Here is a 21,170-nt window from a genome sequence, read left to right as displayed (position 1 = left end):
TAACAGTTTACCTAACAGAATGATTTTTAACTGAGATATAATTGACTTACATTATGTTAGTTTCAGATATACAACATAATGATTCAATATTTGTATATAAAATTACTTTTATTCTATCCAAACCCACAAAGTATGATATAAGACTGTCTCTGCCTTATCAGTCCTTCATATCTAGGTAGTCACTGCTGCTACTAAGTTGCTTCAGTCGTGTCTGACTCTTTGCGACCCCATGGACTATAGCCTGCCAGGCACCTTTGTCCATGGGATTCTCCAGGCAAGAATACTGGAGGAGGGTGCCGTTTCCTTCTCCAAGGGATCTTCCCAACCCAGGGATCGAAGCCAGGTTTCCCTCATTGCAGGCAGATTCCTTACTGTCTGTGCTACCAGGGAAGCCCATAGGTAATCATTAAGTTTCATGAAAAAATGACCAGCAACAAGGGCTCAGATATAAACATTACATGTAACACACATGGAGAGACAAATCTATACACATACATACAAACACATGCACAAAACATTTTCTCCTACAGACTATGCTTCAAAGTTACTTAACTAAGGCAGTAGCTATCCAAGACAATGTGACGTGTTTGTGTTCAGTGGGGCTAGTTCTTTCCTACCGATCACCAGCATTAGGTTTTTTCCCTTGTGCTTTGCTATGTTGTGAAAATACTGTTGCCGTTGAATGCTGTATCTGGAAAATCAATGCATTTTGTTCTTACTCCTCTGCCTCACCCATCTTTTATTTTTTCTTCCATCCTTACTTCCATCCATTCTCCCTAGCCAAATACCTGGATTCATCTTCAAGTTTTCTTCATCCTGTCCCAAATAGACAGACACTTGCTTGTATAAGGACTAGCTTGTACATTTGCTAGTCACAGAATCTTATACAGGTGTTTCCTTAAATATATCTCCAGTTTTTCTTTGCTCCTTTTCTCTACTGTTATTGCTTTTATTTTTAAATTTGTTGATGTGGTATTCACACGAATTGATTTGCGGATATTGAAAAATCCTTGTATCCCTGGGATAAAGCCTACTTGATCATGGTATATGATCCTTTTAATGTATCGTTGCATTTGGTTTGCTAGTATTTTGTTGAGGAGTTTTGCGTCTATGTTCATCAGTGATATTGGTCTGTAATTTTATTTTTTTGTGATATCTCTGTCCAATTTTGGTATCAGGGTAATGATGGCCTCCTAGAATGAGTTTGGGAGTGTTCCTTCCTCTGCAGTTTTCTGAAAGAGTTTCAGAAGGATAGGTTAATTCTTCTTTAAATGTTTGATAGAATTCATCCGTGAAGCCATCAGGTCTAGGGCTTTGTCTGTTGGGAGTTTTTTAATGGCAGTTTCAATATCAGTATTTATGATTGGCCTGTTCATATTTTCTTTTCTATTTCTTCCTGGTTTAGTCTTAGGAGACTATACCTTTATGAGAATTTGTCCATTTTTGCTAGGTTGCCCATTTTATTAGCATATAGTTGCTTTTTGTAGTCTCTTACAATCCTTTGTATTTCAGTGGTGTCCACTGTAACTTCTCCTTTTTCATTTCTAATTGTATTTATTTGAGCCCTCTCCCTCTTATTCCATGTTAATATAGGGCACAATTCACTAGTCTCTCTTTTTTAGGGTATACTTGATATAGATCTCAACAACTGCTTTGTACTGAAACACCCAAATGAGGATATTTTGATATGGTTAAATGATCATGAATAAAATCCTATTGAAAGAATATTTATAGAAGTGATATATATTCACAAGTGCCACTGAAAATTTAAATACACATCATATATTTTACAGTGACTGTGCCAGTTATGATTCTAGCTTTTGATCCCTGTTCATGCTGTGTTTTGTGAAAAGCCAAAGGGTAGATCACAGATGATCATGGCAGATCATTACCGAATACTACAAAGTGAGCTGTCTTAGCTTGAGACTTCCATTTGGTTCACTCTTATTTCATCATTCTAGTACTCTTTTTAGTGGTAATAAGTTGAATTCATATGCATAAAAATCTCAACTAAATCCATATGGAAGATTTTCTGGAACTGCAAATTCATGACACAATAGCTCAGGCAAGTGTGGTACTTTTTGATAATCGTTTGTGTTAGAAATCCCTGAGTAGGGAAGTAAGCTTTTTTTTCAATTTTTGTTTCATTTTCCATTTTTTTTGCATTGAGCAGCTAGAGTTCTATAACTGAAATTCTTGTGTCAAAATGACATATTGAATATTTATTAGCAAATAAAATAGTCATTGAGAATTTTGCTTCTTTAAGAACTGCACAGAACAATCTCTCCAAGGAGTATCTTGCCACAATACATTAAACAAGCACATTTAATTGAACCTGGTGGTATTGGAAATTGAATGTCTGAACTTTATGTATTATGAAGATTTATGAAAAATATAAAATTAAAATGAGTTATCCTTTGAAGTTCTTCTAAATTTGAATTGTATAACTGACCCATAAAAGAGGACTTTTTAATATTTTTGCTATTCATTTGACCTCTGGGATTTTATCTGGCATTAGGTTAGATTTTAAGTTTCTAAATTTAGTACAGTTGACAGATAAGTCATTTTCAGGTAAAACTTATACCACTTAGCCGTCTTAATTCAGTATTCTTCTAGAACTTGTATGACGTTAGTGGTTATAATAATATGTTTTATCAAACTTTCCTGAGTTTTGATTTTCCTTTTTACTGTTACAGTTATGTAAAGTCTAGAGAAAAGTTGTTTACATAGTATCCTTAATTAGAATCACATAGAACAAATCTGGTAGTTTGTAGACTTACTAAAAGTCTGAGAATGAAAACTGGTGTGCTTATCCTTCATGATAGCTAGAGTTAAATATTTAAACTTCAGATTTCCTCTTTGCTAGATTTCCACACACCTCCAGTAGATCTTGTACCTTAACCTAGGCTAAATTCAGGCAGTTGCTGGTTACTCTAGAATTTTCCCTGGCAGGCATAATTGTGTAAATGTCTTTTAAGTCTTAATTTATAACAGAGTGCTCAAGATAATATTTTTATCAAGTACTCTGTGACTAGTAGCAGTGTTTTGTGATTTCGATAAAAAGTAATAACCATGAACAATTCTAACTCTAGTTGGTAAAAAGTGAAAGTGAAAGTTGTTCAGTCAGTCATCTCCAACTATTTGCGACCCCCTGAACTGTAGCCTGCCAGGTTCCTCTGTCCATGGCATTTTCCAGGCAAGAATATTGGAGTGGGTAGCCAATCCCTTCTCCAGGGGATCTTCCAGATCCAGGGATCAAACCCAGGTCTCCTGCATTGCAGGCAAATTCTTTACTCTCTGAGCCACCAGGGCATTAACAACCTTTGTTTTGCTGAAAAATTTTACTTGGTAAAAATATTACCTGAAGATAGGGTTCAGAAGCATGGCTAGGACAATCAAGTAAATAGCTTTTTGAGCCAGCAATAATGATCAATAAAAAGTTCAGTTCATTATATAAATATTCAATTTAAACAAATAAAACACACTAGTTTTTTAAGCACAATACCAACTGCAGTAGTGTGCTTTGTTTGAATTGAACATCTACATACTGAACTGAACATTTTATTGGTCATTATTGCCTGCTCAGAAAAGTTGTTTACTTAACTGTCTTAGACGTGAACCCTATCTCCAGATAATATTTTTATCAAGTAACAATTTGCACCAAAACAGATTGTTTATGGTTATTCTTTATAACAGAATTGGAATCTACACTGATCTGTTAATTCTGTAATCTAGGATAATTTTCATGTGAACTCTGCAGTACACATGAATCACATTGGCATAGCCCAATAAGTTATGGTCTGGTATTCCTTAAGAACCTTTTCAAAAATAGGATTTCTTTCCTCTGGTAAAAATTGTTAGTTTTTATGACATACATTTTTTATATCTCAGCATCATATTTACAGAGAAAGAAAATGTTGGAACCTCTAAAATACACAAATGTTTTCTCTCAATATTTTGAAAAATTGAAAAAACTAAATCACCTTTTAAGTTATGCATTCTACAAACTGGGAAAACCAAGTCATTTTCTTATTCAGATGGTATGTGGGCTTGGTATGTTTTCATAACATGCTGTGAACCCTGCTGTGGAATACCGTATGATGAGAAACTGAATCAACCAAGATAAATAAAGTACAGTAGGGTGCCATATATAGGAGTATCATTTAGAGATCACTGACTTCATTCTATCCTTTGGTTTCAAGAAAATTAGTTTTTATTTTGGAGGAAAAGTTACCTACTAAAAATCTGGTGGCTAAGCTGAAGGATATTTCATTACAACTTTTAAAAAGTTAGTAAGAATATTTTTACCTTACTAGCCAGCATTTGTAACATTAATTTGGGGTTATATAATATACCAAGGAGGAATGCAAAATGTATTAATAATGTAAACTTATTATTCTGGTATTCATATGTAATGTGAGTGTGAAAGACATTGTTCATTGCAAACTGATGGTCTTGATTGAATTAAGCAAGCCCATTCTCAGAATTGTGAGAGGAACTCCTAAATAATAGGAAAGCCTTAAATTCTAGCTTCAAAAAACAGAGATCATGTATTCTAGATGTACATATAGTTATATAGTTACTTTCTTCTAATTTAAGCATTTAGTTTTACCATTTCATCATTTTATAGAATTACTTATTTCTTGAAGAATTGTCTTTCTAACCTATGTATTGTGGTTTCAGAAGTAACTTTTTGCATAAAACTTAGACTTCTTTAAATTTAAGCTTAGAGAATTAAGGGAAGCCTGGCATGCTGAAGTCCATGGGGTCACAAAGAGTCAGACATGACTGAGCGACTGAACTGACTGAAGATAATTAAATGTATGAACTCTGATAGCTAATGAAATTGAGTTCTGATATCAAATATATTTAAGCATTCTAATCTTGATTTTCTGCTAGAATCCTATCAAGATTAAAAAGAAACTAAAAATTAGGGGATAGTGTGCTATGTTACATTTGCTATTTTACATTTTAACACTCATTTTTAAAAATTAAATTTATCTATTTTTAATTGAAGGATAATTGCTTTACAATATTGTATGGTTTCTGTGAAACATCAGCATGAATCAGCCATAAGCTACCTATGTCTCCTCCCTTCCCTCCCACCTTCCTCCCCATCCCACACATCTAGGTTGTTACAGAGACCTGGTTTGAGTTCCTTGAGTCGTACAGCAAATTCCCATTGGCTGTCTGTTTTGCGTATGGTAGTGCATATGTTTCCATGTTACTCTCTCCCTGCCTCCTACTGTCCCTGTCTCTCCCCGTCTCCCAAGTCCCACTGTCTTCTTCCTCCCACTACCCCATATCCATAGTCTGTTTTCTATGTCTATGTCTCTATTGCACATACCCTGAGGAAGCCAAAGTTAACACACTCATTTTTGACATTGCTAAAATTAGAATGTGTATCTGTAAGTAGTTTGTTTCTTTAACTGATAAATTTTCTTTGTTCCATAAAAATTTGCCATGAGGTTTTGAGATATAAACTGAGTCATTGTTGAGTAAGAAAGTAGAGTAATTTAAAGTGTACAGAAAGTTGAAGTATGCAGCGTGATGTAGAGTAAGAGCTTTATGAACTTTTAAAAGAAGCAAACTGAGTTCAGATATTATTACTAACTATTTACAGTGTTTGTGACCTTCAGCAAGTTGCTTCACTTATGTGAGTTTCAGGTTGCTCATTTGTGAAAAGTTTAATGGCAATATTTAGAATTTACTTTATCAAGGTGTATGTGGTCAGTAAATAACACGTCTTCTCATTCTTAAAAATAAGCAGTCATTTTAGCTGTGGAGAAAGGGTTCAAAATTAGTGATAATGTTCTGATTTTTCAAATGTAAAATGTTTTTCTAAGTAATCTGAAGAGCAGTTTGCTGTGTTTTATATTTTATCTTTACACATTCCACCAGGGGTACCCTCAGGATAAACGGCGTCGGTGAGAGAGAGAGAGAGAGACACCAGACTGGGGTGTGCAGCAAGGTCTGGTGGAGCTTTATTTTTCACTGTAGCTTTTATACCCTAAGTTAGTACATTTCTAAGGGGAAGATAAGCACACAGAGTTAGTTTAACATTACATCAGCTTGTCCTTCAGGAAACCAGGGTGTTTTCTGCATACTTCTTTGTTTATGAGAGTTTTGTACATTATCTTCTGGCCTTGGGGCCTATTGACATTTTATGACCTAGATGAATGCAAAGCTGTTTTCCGTAATCTATTCTTTATTGTTCCATTTTGCCTTGAGCTTAACAATAAACAGAAAAGTTGCAGTTTCATGGTACAGCAGGTTGCAACATAGTAGAAATACAATCCTGTTAACACAAAGGTCAGTCCTTTTTGCAGAAGTTATCAGTTAAATTTATCTAAAAGGTTTACCACACAAAGACTCTGCAGCTCCGGTGAGGCAGCCACTGTTTAGCATCCCTGGTTAAAATTAACAATTATCTTATTGCTTCCACACTAGGGCTAAACTCTTATTTTTCTGAATCTTTAACTATATTGACAATAGTTTCCACTGCACAACCTCAGCACATTAAGAGCAAAAACAGCAAGCAAGCGTTGACCCAATAACCACTTTTAGAATAATATTTTTTGTGTTCTCTCATAGGGCTTCCTCACTCCCCGAAGGTCTCCATGCCTATTAGGGCCTTTTGTGTGACCAGGTTCTTTATGCTGTTCATGATTAAGGTGTTGTGAGCAGTCATGTGCATTAGTACGCATTTGTCAAGCAGGCTAGAATGCCAGCAAAGGGGTCTAAATTGAAACACTCCTTTCATCCTGGATAATGTTACAGGATACCACCGTCCAGAGGACATACTGATTAAAGTTCTAAGGTGATTCTGTTTGGAGAGAGATCGGGGAAGGCCTTCTACCTGTGTCACAGAAATTAGGGAGTAGTCTAATGTAGCAAGCATCAGAAAGATAGATATCATCTTCAAGGTGAGCGCCGGGGCAGCTTTTCGAAACCTCTGAAGTCCTGATTTGCCTTGCTTGTCAAGGTCTTCTCCTCATGACCTTGTCATGGGTGGGATCTCGTGTGCTGGCTCCCAGCAAAAAATCTTTCTTGTCTCAGAGTTCTACACTAAATAGAGTAAGGTCATGTCTAAGACATAACTGATATAGGCAAGAGTTCCCTTTTAGGGAAAAGTGTTTTTAACTGAAGACATGTTTTGTTAATAGGTAAAGAAATATTAAAGAAATTTTCCATAGACTGGAGGAATATTGTTTCCATGTCAAGGTCATGAAACCTATAAACTTGAAACTGAGATGAAAGTAAAAAGTACGTAAAATGTAAAAGTAGCAAACTACTGAAGATAGTTGTAAGATAACTTATGAATTTACTTTATCAAGGTGTATGTGGTTTGATAACAAAAGACTCATCAAGCCTAACAAATAGCTTTTAGAGAAATAAAGAAAGTGAAAATGTTAGTCGCTCAGTCATGTCTGACTCTTTACAATCCTATGGACTGTGGCTCACCAGGCTCCTCTGTCCATGGGATTATCCAGTCAAGAATACTGGAGTGGGTTGCCATTTCCTTCTCCACTGGATCTTCCTGACCCAGGGATCAAAGCTGGATCTCTCAAGTTTCAGGGAGTTTCTTTACCATCTGAAGCATCAGGGACAGGCATATATCAGCAACATACCCTTTTTTCATATTGGAATACCTTTAAGGATGGAAATGTGGGGAGTTCTGGGCCAGCATTTTTACATTGCTTGTGGTACCTAGAAATTAAGGTTATTACCTTTTAGGGAAACTGTAAATACATTTAGAATTCCATAAAATGATTGTGTGCCTTCAATATGTCTCACAAACATTTGTGCCAAAAGAAAGCTTCCCATGAAGTAAATAGGTAAATTTGCACTCACTCTCAGATACTGCTAATGCTTTTCTTTCAAAAAGGTAGAATCTTAATACATGCTTTATGTGTTTGAGTTAAAGGGCAATGATTTATACAGGTAAGTTCCTAAGAACCCTTTCTTGACACCTCATACCTTCCTCTTTCTGCCACCTGCTCCCCTGATTCTCAGTGGAAGAAACCATTAGTAATAGACATCCTTAATCATAGTATATAAATTTCTGTATTTGTTTATCTTCATGTAACTTGAAAAGTTGAATACCTCTTCTGGGAATATCAAATATGCTATTCTTTTTAAAAAATTCTTGAACTTCTGATTTTGATATTATAATTTGAGATTTCTCATCACTTGTCAATCTACCTAGCCCAAATTTCAGTGATTTCTCTTCAAAGTATAGCCTACAAACACCTGGATTAGGGTTATCTTAAAGCACTGTTAGGGCTTCCGTGATAGCTCAGTTGGTAAAGAATCGGCTACCCACTCCAGTATTCTTGGGCTTCTCTGTGACTCAGCTGGTAAAGAATCCGCCTGCAATGTGGGAGACCTGGGTTGGATCCCTGGGTTGGGAAGATCCCCTGAAGATGGGAATGGGCTACCCACTCCAGTATTCTGGCCTGAAGAATTCTGTGGACTGCATGGGGTCACAAAGAGTCGGACACGACTGAGCGACTTTCACTTTCACTTTCAAAGTACTGTTAAATAGGCAGTATGGAGGGCCCGTGCAGATCTACTAAGTCAATATTCCTGGAATGCTGCCCAGTAATCAGCATTATTATAAGCACTACAGGTGATAATTATACTTCCTAATGTTTAAGAACCTATGGGCAAAGAACCTTCTTTGACCCTAATTTCTTTTAAATTCCTTACACACAGTTTTGTTTCTAACTGAAGTATTCACTTATTGTACCTACAGAATATCATTCATTCTTAGACTTGATTCTTCTCTAATGGGACTTTCTTTCAACATGACAAGCAAGTTCAAGGTGGACTGAGTCAGGTTCAGTCCTGTAGTATCTCTGGTTTGCTAATATTCCCTTTCTTCTTTCCTCATTCTGGAATTGTCCAGCAGTATCTCAGAGATCTTCTCTGAGCGATAGATTCTCTGTGTCCCCATCAGTCTTCCTGTTACTCAGCTTCATGTGTTTTCTGCTTTTATATAGCTGTTGATGCTGTTGTACTGCCTTTTTACAAACTCCTTCCTTGCCTCCGTGCTTCCCTGGTAGCTCAGACAGTAGAGAATCCATCTGCAATGTGGGAGCCCCGGGTTTGAAACCTCGGTTGGGAAGATCCTCTGGAGGAAGGCATGGCAACCCACTCTAGTATTCTTGCCTTGGAGAATCCCCATGGACAGAGGAGCCTGGTGTGCTACAGCCCGTGGGGTCGCAAAGTTGGACATGACTGAGCGACTATGCACACACATCTTTGCCTTCAGTGAACCTGTTTTCTTCCGGTTTTCTCCCTTTTATCAGATTTTTTTTTTTTTTTTTGCCTTTTGATAAGCTTCCTTTGTCTGTTCTCACTGTCTTTTCTCACTCTGCAGGTGACAGCATCCATACCTAAGGGTCACTACCATACCAGTTTTGCTACAGGAATACCTGGGACTTAAGATTAATGATCCATCTACTTACTTTCTCTGAGTAAATGTTAATCAAGAGAGAGAAAATTTCTATCTTTTAAAATATTACCTTTTAGTCTAATAATTAAGACTAATATAATGATAAATTTACATTACATTTACAAAAAATAAGTTTTATTTGGCCATTTCCATTATCCTATAGTCTCCATTTACTATGAAGCTTGAATAGTATATGCTTAACTAGAATACACAACTTGATCTCCAGGTGAAATATTAGTGTGAAGATATGGTTAAATACTCTATAATTAAGGTGTCAGGCTCCATTTGAGTTTTGTTTAACTTTAAAGCTAGAGAGTAGTAATTCAAAACAGCAAATTTTTAGTGTAATAAAACTAATATATCCTTTATATAAATCTTGCTTTAAAAACTTCATGCTTCTTACTTTTTTTTCCCCTTTTTTATTTTCTGACTCAACTTTTCTGGAGAAATTGAAGTCAGAAAAAAAAATCACATATCTTATTGTGTGTTTTTAAAAAATTTTTTAGAGATGTAATGCATGGTTATTATAGAATATTTGGAAAATTTTAAAAACATAAAGAAAAATATTAAAAATTACCTGCAGTTTATAGTACCTAAATGTAATTCCATTTCTGCTCATGTTTCTGTGGTATATTCTATCTCAACCTACTCCCTAAAAATTACAATTACACTGTACATTCTATTATATACTTTTTGCTTCTTGTAACTGCATTATATGACAATTTCCCATAGTGTTAAATACTCTTTTCTAATGAGATTTTTAAAGTACTGTACAATATTCTTTACTCAGATAGACTCTTGGTGTAGTTTCTGGATCAAAAAAAATGAGCATTTTAAAAATAAGAAAGAACCCTACTAGTAATAATATTAGTGATTAACATTCCTTGAGTACCTCTATGTGCCTAGCATTATGTAAGCACTTAAAATGTATAATCTCATTTAATCCTCACTATATGGTATATTACTGGTTTTATGGTAGCTACTATTTTTATCTCCTTTTTGTAGATTAAAAAAGATGAGGTTCAAAGAAGTTAAGTTTTACACAGCAAATATGCGGTATAACAGTGATTCAAACCCAGATCTGCCTGATTCAAAGCCTTGTTTTAGAAATTTGATTCTCTATTCCTTGTTGCAAGAGGTTCTCAAATTAGATTTTGTCCTGAAGCCACTTTAGATTTTCATCATATAGAAACTCAGTTAATTTTTCTTTTACAAGTAAACACTGCTAGTAATAGGAAAAGGAGAAGTGTTTGTTAAATAGGATCTGTTCCGATCTTTTTAATGAATAGGAGACTAAAGGTAATTCTTAAATAAATCAATTAAGGATGTTCCCCCTATAAGCTATTAAAAGATGGACTATAATTCCTCAAGGCCCTGTCGTTATAAAATTCAGTGAAATAAGTGTCTATGTTTAGGGAGCCGCCGCTTGACAACATAGATGATTTATGTTGTCCTGGCAGAATCTAATCTATTGTAGTTGGAGGGAGGTGAGGGAAGGGATCTAAAGTAAAAAAATTTTTACTAGGCACTAAGTGCTGTGTTTTAGCTGAGTCAGGTATTGCTGCCTAATGTTTGTCACGAGATGTAAAAGTTTGAAAGTCTGTACTGTAAAGAGAACCTAAAACCCACCACGTGCAGTCTTTTTGCAGAGATAGTTTAAGAATATTTGGATTTGTACCATGTCAGCCACTTTATGTATAAACTGGAAGATTTTCTGTGTTTTTTCAATGTTAGTGTAATTTTACAGTGAAAGATCTTATTCAAAAGCAAATACCTTTGTTTGTTGCTGGATCAAAACTATTTATTATGCAGTTTAGACTCATATGGGTTAGTTCTTTTGTTAATTCTTTTGTTGTTCTTTAACCAAGGAGTATGAAATTGTTACCTCATCTAGAAAAAGTTTAAAAATGTTTCATTTCTTCTTGACAGATAAAGATCCATCTATGTAGCTTTTTATTCCACTGTATCTTGACCTGTGATCTAGCTCAGCCATCTACTTTCTTTTGTGATTTCAGACTTCTACAGGTTTAGCTAGCTTTAATAAATTGTTCTCTTTTTTCCTTTGGACCATATTCATATGCTGAATTTAAACTCTGGTCACCTAAGATGCAATCTATTTTAATGTTTTCTCTGAAGGTTTCTTAAAGGTTTATGTTGCAGTGTTATATTGTCATTGAAGTTAAGTTGGTTTTTTGTTAAATGTACCTTCGATAATGGCTACAAATGATTATCTGCTTCGCTGGTTTGAAAACTCTTTAAGATATTCCTATAGAGGTTAAAAAATTTTAAGAATCACTTTGAAAAGTTCAAAATGCATCAGAGCATTTTTTTCAGTTCACTTTTGGGTTCCTGAGGGACTGGACTATTTTTTCAACTTCTAAAAACAAAAATAGTATTCTAAAATTCTGTTTTTAAAATATAGATTAGCAGATATTTGTGATCCAGTTTCTGAAGCATAGATATATAGGATGTGTGTGTGTGTACATTAGTCACTCAGTGGTGTCTGACTCTTTGTGACCCTATGGAATGTGTAACCTGCCAGGCTCCTCTGTCCATGGAATTCTCCAGGCAAGAATGCTGGAGTGGGTTGCCATTTCCTTCTCCAGAGGATTTTCCCAACTCAGGGTTCGAACCTGAGTTTCCTGTGTTGCCGGTAGATACTTTACCATATGAGCCACCAGGGAAGCCAATAAGATACATAGATAATAAGAGGATATATAGTAATAAATATAATATAATATGCTAAGATATATAGTCTAGCAAATCATGAACTTGAGATGTTTCAGCATTATTTTCTTATTTTAATGCAACAGTTTCAAGAAAAAAATTGTTACTTAATAACTAAATTCAAACTTTATTTCAGGATCCAGTCATTAGTTTACTTACCATTAGTCAATTTATCTCTTCATGCCATTTTAGGATTATGAGTGAAGTAGGTATTTTTAGAAAGTTTTCTTTTCTCTTTTAAAGAAGACAAAGTGGTATATAATTTAGACACCTTCCAACCCTTTCCCTGTGACATTTAGTGAGGATGTGGAAGCTTTACCCTGTATACTGCATAAATACTATATTAAGTACAATCTTATTCTCCATTTCTCTTTGACTGCTTCTTTTTGAGTTCTGCTACTCACGATCTAATTTTTGCTATGAGATAAACTTTGTTTATTCATGGCTACGGTTCCCAAATCCTCCAGTTTTCTCTTTTTTCGTAGTCTTTAACCTCTTCTTGTTTTTCCCAGACTTAGAGAAAGCAGCATTTGGAAACATGACATTCTATATATTTAGCAACTGTATTATGTTCCTTCATCAGTAAAAAGCTTCCATAAGATAGAAACCTCCCTCAGTCAGTTCAGTCGCTCAGTTGTGTCCAACTATTTGCAACCCCATGACTGCAGGACACCAGGCTTCCCTGTCCATCACCAACTCCCATAGCTTGCTCAAGCTCATGTCCATAGAATCAGTGATGCCATCCCACCATCTCATCCTCTGCCATCCGCTTCTTCTCCTGCCTTAAATCTTTCCCAGCGTCAGGGTCTTTTCCAATGAGCCTGTTCTTCACATCAGGTGGCCAAAGTATTGGCACTTCAGCTTCAGCATCAGTCCTTCCAATGAATATTCAGGATTTCCTTTAGGATTGACAGGTTTGCTCTCCTTGAAGTCCACAGGACTCTCAAGAGTCTTCTCTAACACCACAGTTCAAAAGCATCAATTCTTCAGTGCTCAGCTTTCTTTATAGTCCAACTCTCACACCCATACATGACTACTGGAAAAATCATAGCTTTGACTAGACAGATCTTTGTTGACAAAGTAATGTCTCTGATTTTTAATATGCTGTCTAGGTTGGTCATAACTTTCCTTCCAAGGAGTAAGCATCTTTTAATTTCATGGCTGCAGTCACCATCTGCAGTGAGTTTGGAGCCCAGAAAAATAAAGTCAGCCACTGTTTCCACTGTTTCCCCATCTATTTGACATGAAGTGATGGGACCAGATGCCATGATCTTAGTTTTCTGAATGTTGAGTTTTAAGCCAACTTTTTCACTCTCCACTTTCACTTTCATCAAGAGGCTCTTTAGTTCTTCTTCGCTTTCTGCCATAAGGGTGGTGTCATCTGCGTATCTGAGGTTATTTATATTTCTCCCAACAATATTGATTCCAGCTTGTGGTTCATCCAGCCTGGCATTTCTTATGATGTACTCTGCATATAATTGAATAAGCTGGGTGACAATATACAGTCTTGACCTACTCCTTTCCCGATTTGGAACCAGACTGTTGTTCTATGTCCAGTTCTAACTGTCGCTTCTTGACCTGCACACAGGTTTCTCAGGAGACAAGTCAGGTGGTCTGGTATTCCCATCTCTTGAAGAATTTTCCACAGTTTGTTGTGATTCACACAGTCAAAGGCTTTGGCATATTCAATAAAGCAGAAGTAGATGGTTTTCTGAACTCTGTTGCTTTTTCGATGTTCCAACGGATTTTAGCAATTTGATCTCTGGTTTCTCTGCCTTTCCTAAATGCAACTTGAACATCTGGAAGTTCACTGTTCACGTACTGTTGAAGCCTGACTTGATGAATTTTGAGCATTACCTTGCTAGTATGTGATATGAGTGCTATTGTGCAGTAGTTTGAACATTCTTTGGCATTGCCTTTCTTTGGGATTGGAATGAAAACTGACCTTTTCCAGTTCTGTGGCCACTGCTGAGTTTTCCTCTGTTCATTTCCAAGGCAAACCATTCAGTATCACAGTAATCCAAGTCTATGCTCTAACCAGTAATGCTGAAGAAGCTGAAGTTGAATGATTCTATGAAGTCCTACAAGACCTTCTAGAACAAACACCCAAAAAAGATGTCCTTTTCATTATAGGGGACTGGAATGCAAAAGTAGGAAGTCAAGAGATACCTGGAGTAACAGGCAAATTTGGCCTTGGTGTACAGAATGAAGCAGGTCAAAGACTAACAGGGTTTTGCCAAGAGAATGCGCTGGTCGTAACGAACACCCTCTTCCAACAACACAAGTGAAGACTACACATGGACATCACCAGATGGTCAGTACCAAAATCGGATTGCTTATATTCTTTGCAGCCAAAGATGGAGAAGCTATATATAGTCAACAAAAACAAGACCGGGAACTGACTGTGGCTCAGATCATAAACTCCTTGTTGCCAAATTCAGACTTAAATTGAAGAAAGTAGGGAAAACCACTAGACCATTCAGGTATGACCTAAATCAAATCCCTTATGATTATACAGGAAGTGACAAATAGATTCAAGGGATTAGATCTGATAGAGTGCCTGAAGAACTATGGACGGAGGTTCGTGACATTGTACAAGAGGCAGTGATCAAGACCATCCCCAAGAAAAAGAAATACAAAAAGGCAAAATGGCTGTCTGAGGAGGCCTTACAAATAGCTGAGAAAAGAAGAGAAGCTGAAGGCAAAGGAGAAAAGGAAAGATACACCCATTTGAATGCAGAGTTCCAAAGAATAGCAAGGAGACATAAGAAAGTCTTCTTCCGTGATCAATGCAAGCAAATGGAGGAAAACAATAGAATGGGAAATACTAGAGATCTCTTCAAGAAAAATAGAGATACCAAGGGAACATTTCATGCAAAGATGGGCACAATAAAGGACAGAAATGGTATGCACCTAACAGAAGCAGAAGATATTAAGAAGAGGTGGTAGAATATGTAGAAGAACTATACAGAGAAGATCTTCAAGACCCAGATAACCACGATGGTGTGATCACTCACCCAGAGCCAGACATCCTGGAATGTGAAATCAAATGGGCCTTAGGAAGCATAACTATGTACAGAACAAGTGGAGGTGGTAGAATTCCAGTTGAGCTATTTCAAAACCTGAAAGATTCTGCTGTGAATTTGCTGCACTCAACATGCCAGCAAATCTGGAAAACTCAGCAGGAACCTCCCTAAGAAGGCCAAAAAGAATTAGTTGCTTTTTAAATAATGCACCATGGCAATTTGAGGGATTGTGGCACGGAAATCCTGCAGTCTGAAATAGACACCTTTAAACAACATTAAATAAAGAATGTAAAAGGAGACAATAGAAATGGTCATATATGTTCTCTATCTTAAATGTGTGATGGACTATCCAGACTACTATTTTTAAAAGGTTGATTTTCCATTTTAGTCCAATCCAAGTAAATTTTGTCCCTGAGTTCAACAAGATGCCCATAGAAAGCAACTTGATTTTTTTCATTCCAGTACCTTTAAACAAGCTCTTCTGAATTTTCTTTTTTTGGGTGATTTGTGGCTTTTCCAGTCTTCTGAGGTATTATTAATAGTTCTCTTTTTTAATATAGAAAATCTAGTCCAATTTAATGTGAAGGTTTCAGACTCTCAACCAGTTCAGAATTTCTCCTCTCACCAGCTCCAGGCCTGCTTCAAGCTGGGAAGTCTACAGTTTGAAAAGGGCACATCCTGGACTTTGACTCCTGTGCCTGCTTCCTTTTGTGAGGTTAGTGGCTCCTTACTGCTTAGGGCTTCCCTACTGCTGTTTTCTTGAAGTGAGAAAGGTGTTCTTCAGTGGGTTACGTCGAACTCATTTTCGGAAGTCTTTAAGTCTTTAGTCTTTTGGCTCCTCTCTGATTGGCATAGGCGCACTCCCACTAGGCCGTCCCTCTTTGGCTAGATCCCTTTCTAAACAACAGAGTCTTGCTCCCTTTCATGGGTCTTTCTCATTTTTCCTGTAAGCTAAGAAGAGCAGTCATTCCCCCTGCAGCACTGCATCTTTGCTGCTCTGCCTTTACAACTAGATAGATGCATCACCAGTTCATCTGCGTGTCCCTCAAAACTCCGAGGGGACAGGTTCTCTGAATACGCTTCAAAAGCATCTCCCACCAATCTCAGTGTCCTTGGAACTCCTAAGAAACAAACACTCTGAATACTTTTCAGAAAGACTGTCTCATATAGAGACTTCCTATGGAATACATCTTTTAAAGAAATCCTTACTCTCCAATCTCACTTTTCCTCTTTCTTCAAGCTTCTCCTTTGATGAATCTTTGTATGTGTGAGTCTTTGAAGACAGTACTTTCTAAAGTGTTTTATCAGTGAATATTTTTAAAACATGAAATTTTAGACTTTTTCTGAGAGACCAAGAGATAAAATATCACCTGCCCTTTACTTTTTAGTCCTTTTGTGTGAGGTCAATTCATTCTCAAACCATCATGACTCAAAACCATGATTCATTTTTCTTAATTCGTCTACTTCACTTTATGCCAGTTTCTTCAGGTCTTCTCAAGACCCCCAGAACATCATCTTCTTTCTGATTTTATCTACCTCTCCTTTTTGAAGCTATAATTTGGCATTTTAATGGATACTTTTAAAAAACATTAAAGTCCTCTGTTATAATTCATTAACTTTCTCTGCATTCGCTGTATTGTTTCATCTTATGTGTATGTGTGTGTGTGTGTGTGTGTTTTCTCTCTTCTGCCTAAAAATAACTGGAGGAATTTGTAGACTTAGATTCACTACAAATTTTATGGTTCCTAAGTTAAACCAAGCCTCATTGCTTTTTTTTGTGAGTTCCTTATCAGATTTCCTTTAGCAGCTATTTCCAATATTTGCCACACATGTCAAGTCTTAGTTTTATTTATAGCACCCTCTTTTTTTCTAGATAACTCTGTCTCTTACTTTACTGAGGAAAAAGGGGCCATAACCTTATCTTATCACATCCCAACCTTAGAAAGCTTTTGTTACTTTTTCTACTTCAACTTCTGTTATTTAAAATACCTCAATCTCTTTTTTTCTTTTCAGAAGAAAAAAACAAATGTCACTTACTTTTGTTCTTTATTCCAAAAATCTTTCTCTTCAAAATATAAGTTTCTGTTTTCATCAAGTCCCCCTACCAGTTTTTCCAATCAGTCTTTTGAAAGATCACTTTTTACCTATCCTTCCAGATTGCAAAACTCAAAGAAGCTCTTTATTGTGTGGACAATGAAAACTCTGACAGATGTCAGAGTTTTATCCCGGACTTTCAAGGCTATCTATAATCTGGCCTCATGCTAATATTCCATATATATCTTTTCCTGTCTCACTGTCTCTCTCCCCACTCCCTTCCCTCTCCCTTTTACAGATATCATCAGAGTGTCATGTTTGTTTGTTTAATGAAATATTCAGCTAAGTCCTAATTTTCCAAGCACTCTTTAGGACTAAACTAAAACTCTTTTGCATTTTGCTAGACTATTCATTTGACATTTGGTAGATGTTTCTTTGTATTGTTATTCATCTTTTTATGTCTTGGCTCTTCTTACCAGCTACATTGCAAACTCTTAGAGAATATTTTTTTCATAATTGTTTAAGACAGGAACCTGAATGTTACACATGGTTTTTTCAAAGACAAATTTAAAATTACTCCTGGTAGTGCTTCACTGCTAGCTTGTTTCCTGTTTGTTGTTATTGAGATTATTTTTTAAACTTTCATTTTGCTGAATAGCAGTAGAAGTGGTACAGATTCTAGTTTTTGCCTTAGGTGCCCAGGCTATTTTTTGAGCAATAAATGGATGTCTGAAACATAAATTTCTTCCAATGATGACCCAAATATGCAGAAAAGACCTAGAATAAGAGACAGAAAAGAAGAATGTCTCTTCAGCAAGTTTAAAATACTGTCCTTTCTTAGAATTGTTTCTGTCTAGGTCAGTCAGCATTTCTGTTAACATTTTAAAGTGCCTATTGATTATGGTAAATTGCCTTGAAATAGAGATACAGTTTTAAGTTAAAAGGAAACTGTCTCCTCCAGAATGAAGAACATCAGTTCTTTGAGATTTTAAAGACAATCTGAAAGAAAATGTCCATTTCAATATTTTGTATAAATATTTAAGTGTAACATTTGATAAGAAACAGTAACTCTTTTCTTTATGTAGATGTCTTCTTTGTCTTGATGGACCTACCAATATGTCTGCAATAGGAACCTCATTTTGTTGAATAAAAATCTGTATACTATTCAGAAAGTATGCCACATGCTCTCCTAGGTACTTGAGACATACTAAAATAATCAGACATAAATGTGGCCCTTAAAAAATTATGTTCTAGTAGAATAACACATGTTATATCACATGTGTTATATCACATCTAGTAGATAACACATGTATAAGTGTAATTATAAGATTTAAAGTGTTAATGTAAGATTTAAAATGTTAAATGCCATTAGAAGTTATAGATAAACTGCTGGGAATTAGAAGACTAGAAACATTGCTTTCAGAAACAAATTTTTTAAGATTCACAATAAAAAAGATTGTGAATAATGTGTCATCTGAATGGAATTACAAAAATTAGGTTGGATGTGGGCTTCTCTCGTAGTTCAGTCGGTAAAGAATCTGCCTGCAGTGCAGGAGACCTGCGTTTGATTCCTGGGTTGGGAAGATCCCCTGGAGAAGGAAATGGCAACCCACTCTAGTATTCTTGCCTGGAGAATCCCATGGACAGAGGAGCCTGGTGGGCTACTGTCCTTGGGGTCCGCAAGAGTCAGACACGACAGCGACTAAACCAAACCAAGATAGGAATGTAAAGCAGGATAGACACACCAAAAGAATACAAAATTTTTATTGACCTAACACAAGTTGATTTCTCATGGAAATAACATGTCAATACAGGTTGACAGAGCAACTCTGTATATCAGTCACTTGAGGACCCAAGCTGGTGGCAGTATATTTCAACATATGTGCTTCACGGCACTGTATAAGGAAATAGAGCAAATTATAGAATGACCTTTAAAATCTTATCTGGAAATTGACACTTTGAACTCCATCTTATGGTACACAAATTCCACAAGTTAAACCTAATGTTAAGAGACAGATGCTACCATGTGCTAACATACCTCAAAGGCCTTTTTGGTATTTGAAGCAGCATAGGGAGAATCCAGGGAAAGAAAGAATATATATATAGTTTATACAGGGAAACTGCATAATAACTTGAGAAGTGGTAATTGTCCTAATAATAAATGCTAATATGTTTATTTTTTTTTTCTTTTTGCTTTTTTTTAAATAGACTTTTTTGGAGCCATTTTCGGTTTACAGAAAAATCGAGTGAAAAGTACAGAGTTCCCTATATGCCCCTCATTCCTGTCCCTACAACTCTAATATGTAAAACTGTAGTAATAGTTTCCCTTGTTATAAACATTTTGTATTAGGGTGGTGCATTTGTTACAATTAATGAGCCAATATTGATACATCGTTACTAACTAAAGTCTATAGTTTACATTAGGATTCACTCTTTATGTCGTATATTCTATGGGTTTTGGAAAATGTATGATAGGGTATAGAGTATCATAGAGGATAGTTTCACTTCCCTGCAAACCCCCTGTGTCCCACCTATCTGCCCTTCCTGCCCTCCCCCTAAAATCCTGGTAATCTTTATACTGTCATCATGCCTTTTCCAGAATGTCATATAGTTGGAATTACATAGCACATAGCTTTTCACATTGGCTTCTTTCACTTAGTAATATATATTTAAGTTTTCTCCATGTTTTTTCATGGCTTGATAGCTTCTTTCTTTCTTTCTTCTTTTTTTATCCTTTACATTTTAGGTTCACAGCAAAATTGAGTGGAGTGCACAGAGTTTCTGTATACTCCCTATTTCCACAGATAAACCACCATCCTGCCCCACTTGTGACATCCTACATCTAGTGGTACATTTATTACCATCGATGAACCTGCATTGGCACATCAGTACCACCCCAAATCCATAGTTTATGTTAGTGTTCACTCTTGATTTTATACATTCTGTGCATTTCGACATATGTATAATGAATTATATCCATCATCACAGTATCATGCAGAATAGTTTTATTACCCGAAAAATCCATTATGCTCCACCTGTTTACTCCTCCTTCCCTTTTCCAAATCTTGGGCAACCACACATCTTTTTACTATTTCCATAGTTTTGCCTTTTCCAGAATGTCATATAGTCAGAATCATATAATATGTTTGGATGTACCACAGTTCATTTATGCACTCACCTATTGAAGGTGAGAAAGTGTATGAGTACAATTAGTTTGTTGTATATACAGCAGTATTGGTTGCTTCTAAGTGTTGGAATTTATGAGTAAAGCTGCTATAGACATACACGTATGGGTTTCTATGTGGACATAAACTCATTTGAGAAGAACCAGGGAGCATGGTTATTGGATCATGTGGTAAAAGTATATTTAGTTTTGTAAGAAGCTTTGCCAAACTGTCTTACAAAGTAACTGTACCATCCTGCATTCCCACCAACAATAAATAAGAGTTCTTATTGCTCCACATGTTTGTTAGCATTTAGTACCATCAGTGTTTCAGCTTTTAGCAATTCTAATAAATATGTAGCGATATTTCATTATTGTTTTGATTTGCAGTTCCCTTGTGACATAGATGTTGAGCATCTTTCATATGCTTATTTTCTACCTATATATCTTTTTTGGTGAGCCCTCTCCAGATCTTTTGCCTGAATCTTAATTTGGTTTTGTTTTTATTGCTGAGTTTTAGAGTTCTTTGTATATTTTAGATTCTTGTCCTTTATCACATTTGATACAAATCTCAGTGTCTCTGAGTTTATTTTGTTTGTTCATTTTTTTCAGATTACATATATGAATGAAATGATATGAGTATTTGTTTTTATCAATCTGATTTGTTTCACTTAGCATAATACCTTCAAGATATGTCCATATTTTTGCAAGTGGCAGGATTTCATTCCATGAAGAAGGAAATAGCAACCCATCCCAGTAT

General features: G+C 35.9%; 1 protein-coding gene across 5 annotated transcripts in view; it reads left to right on the top strand.

Annotated features, from left to right (window-relative positions):
• PHF14 (PHD finger protein 14) overlaps window positions 1-21,170 on the top strand; it is a 211,420-nt gene that overhangs the window by 150,400 nt on the left and 39,850 nt on the right. The window contains exon 18 of one of the 5 annotated variants that reach the window (XM_020870090.2): window positions 19,456-19,512. The exons of the other annotated variants lie outside the window; for them this stretch is intronic. Coding sequence (XP_020725749.2) covers window positions 19,456-19,497 — 42 coding nt within the window. The 3' untranslated portion in view covers window positions 19,498-19,512. Of the gene's footprint in view, window positions 1-19,455; window positions 19,513-21,170 lie in introns of those variants that run through there. 5 annotated transcript variants of the gene reach the window in all.

The sequence above is a fragment of the Odocoileus virginianus genome, chromosome 1 (assembly GCF_023699985.2).
Source record: "Odocoileus virginianus isolate 20LAN1187 ecotype Illinois chromosome 1, Ovbor_1.2, whole genome shotgun sequence".
Taxonomy (NCBI): Eukaryota; Metazoa; Chordata; class Mammalia; order Artiodactyla; family Cervidae; genus Odocoileus; species Odocoileus virginianus.
This window is presented reverse-complemented; position numbering and strand designations above follow the sequence as displayed.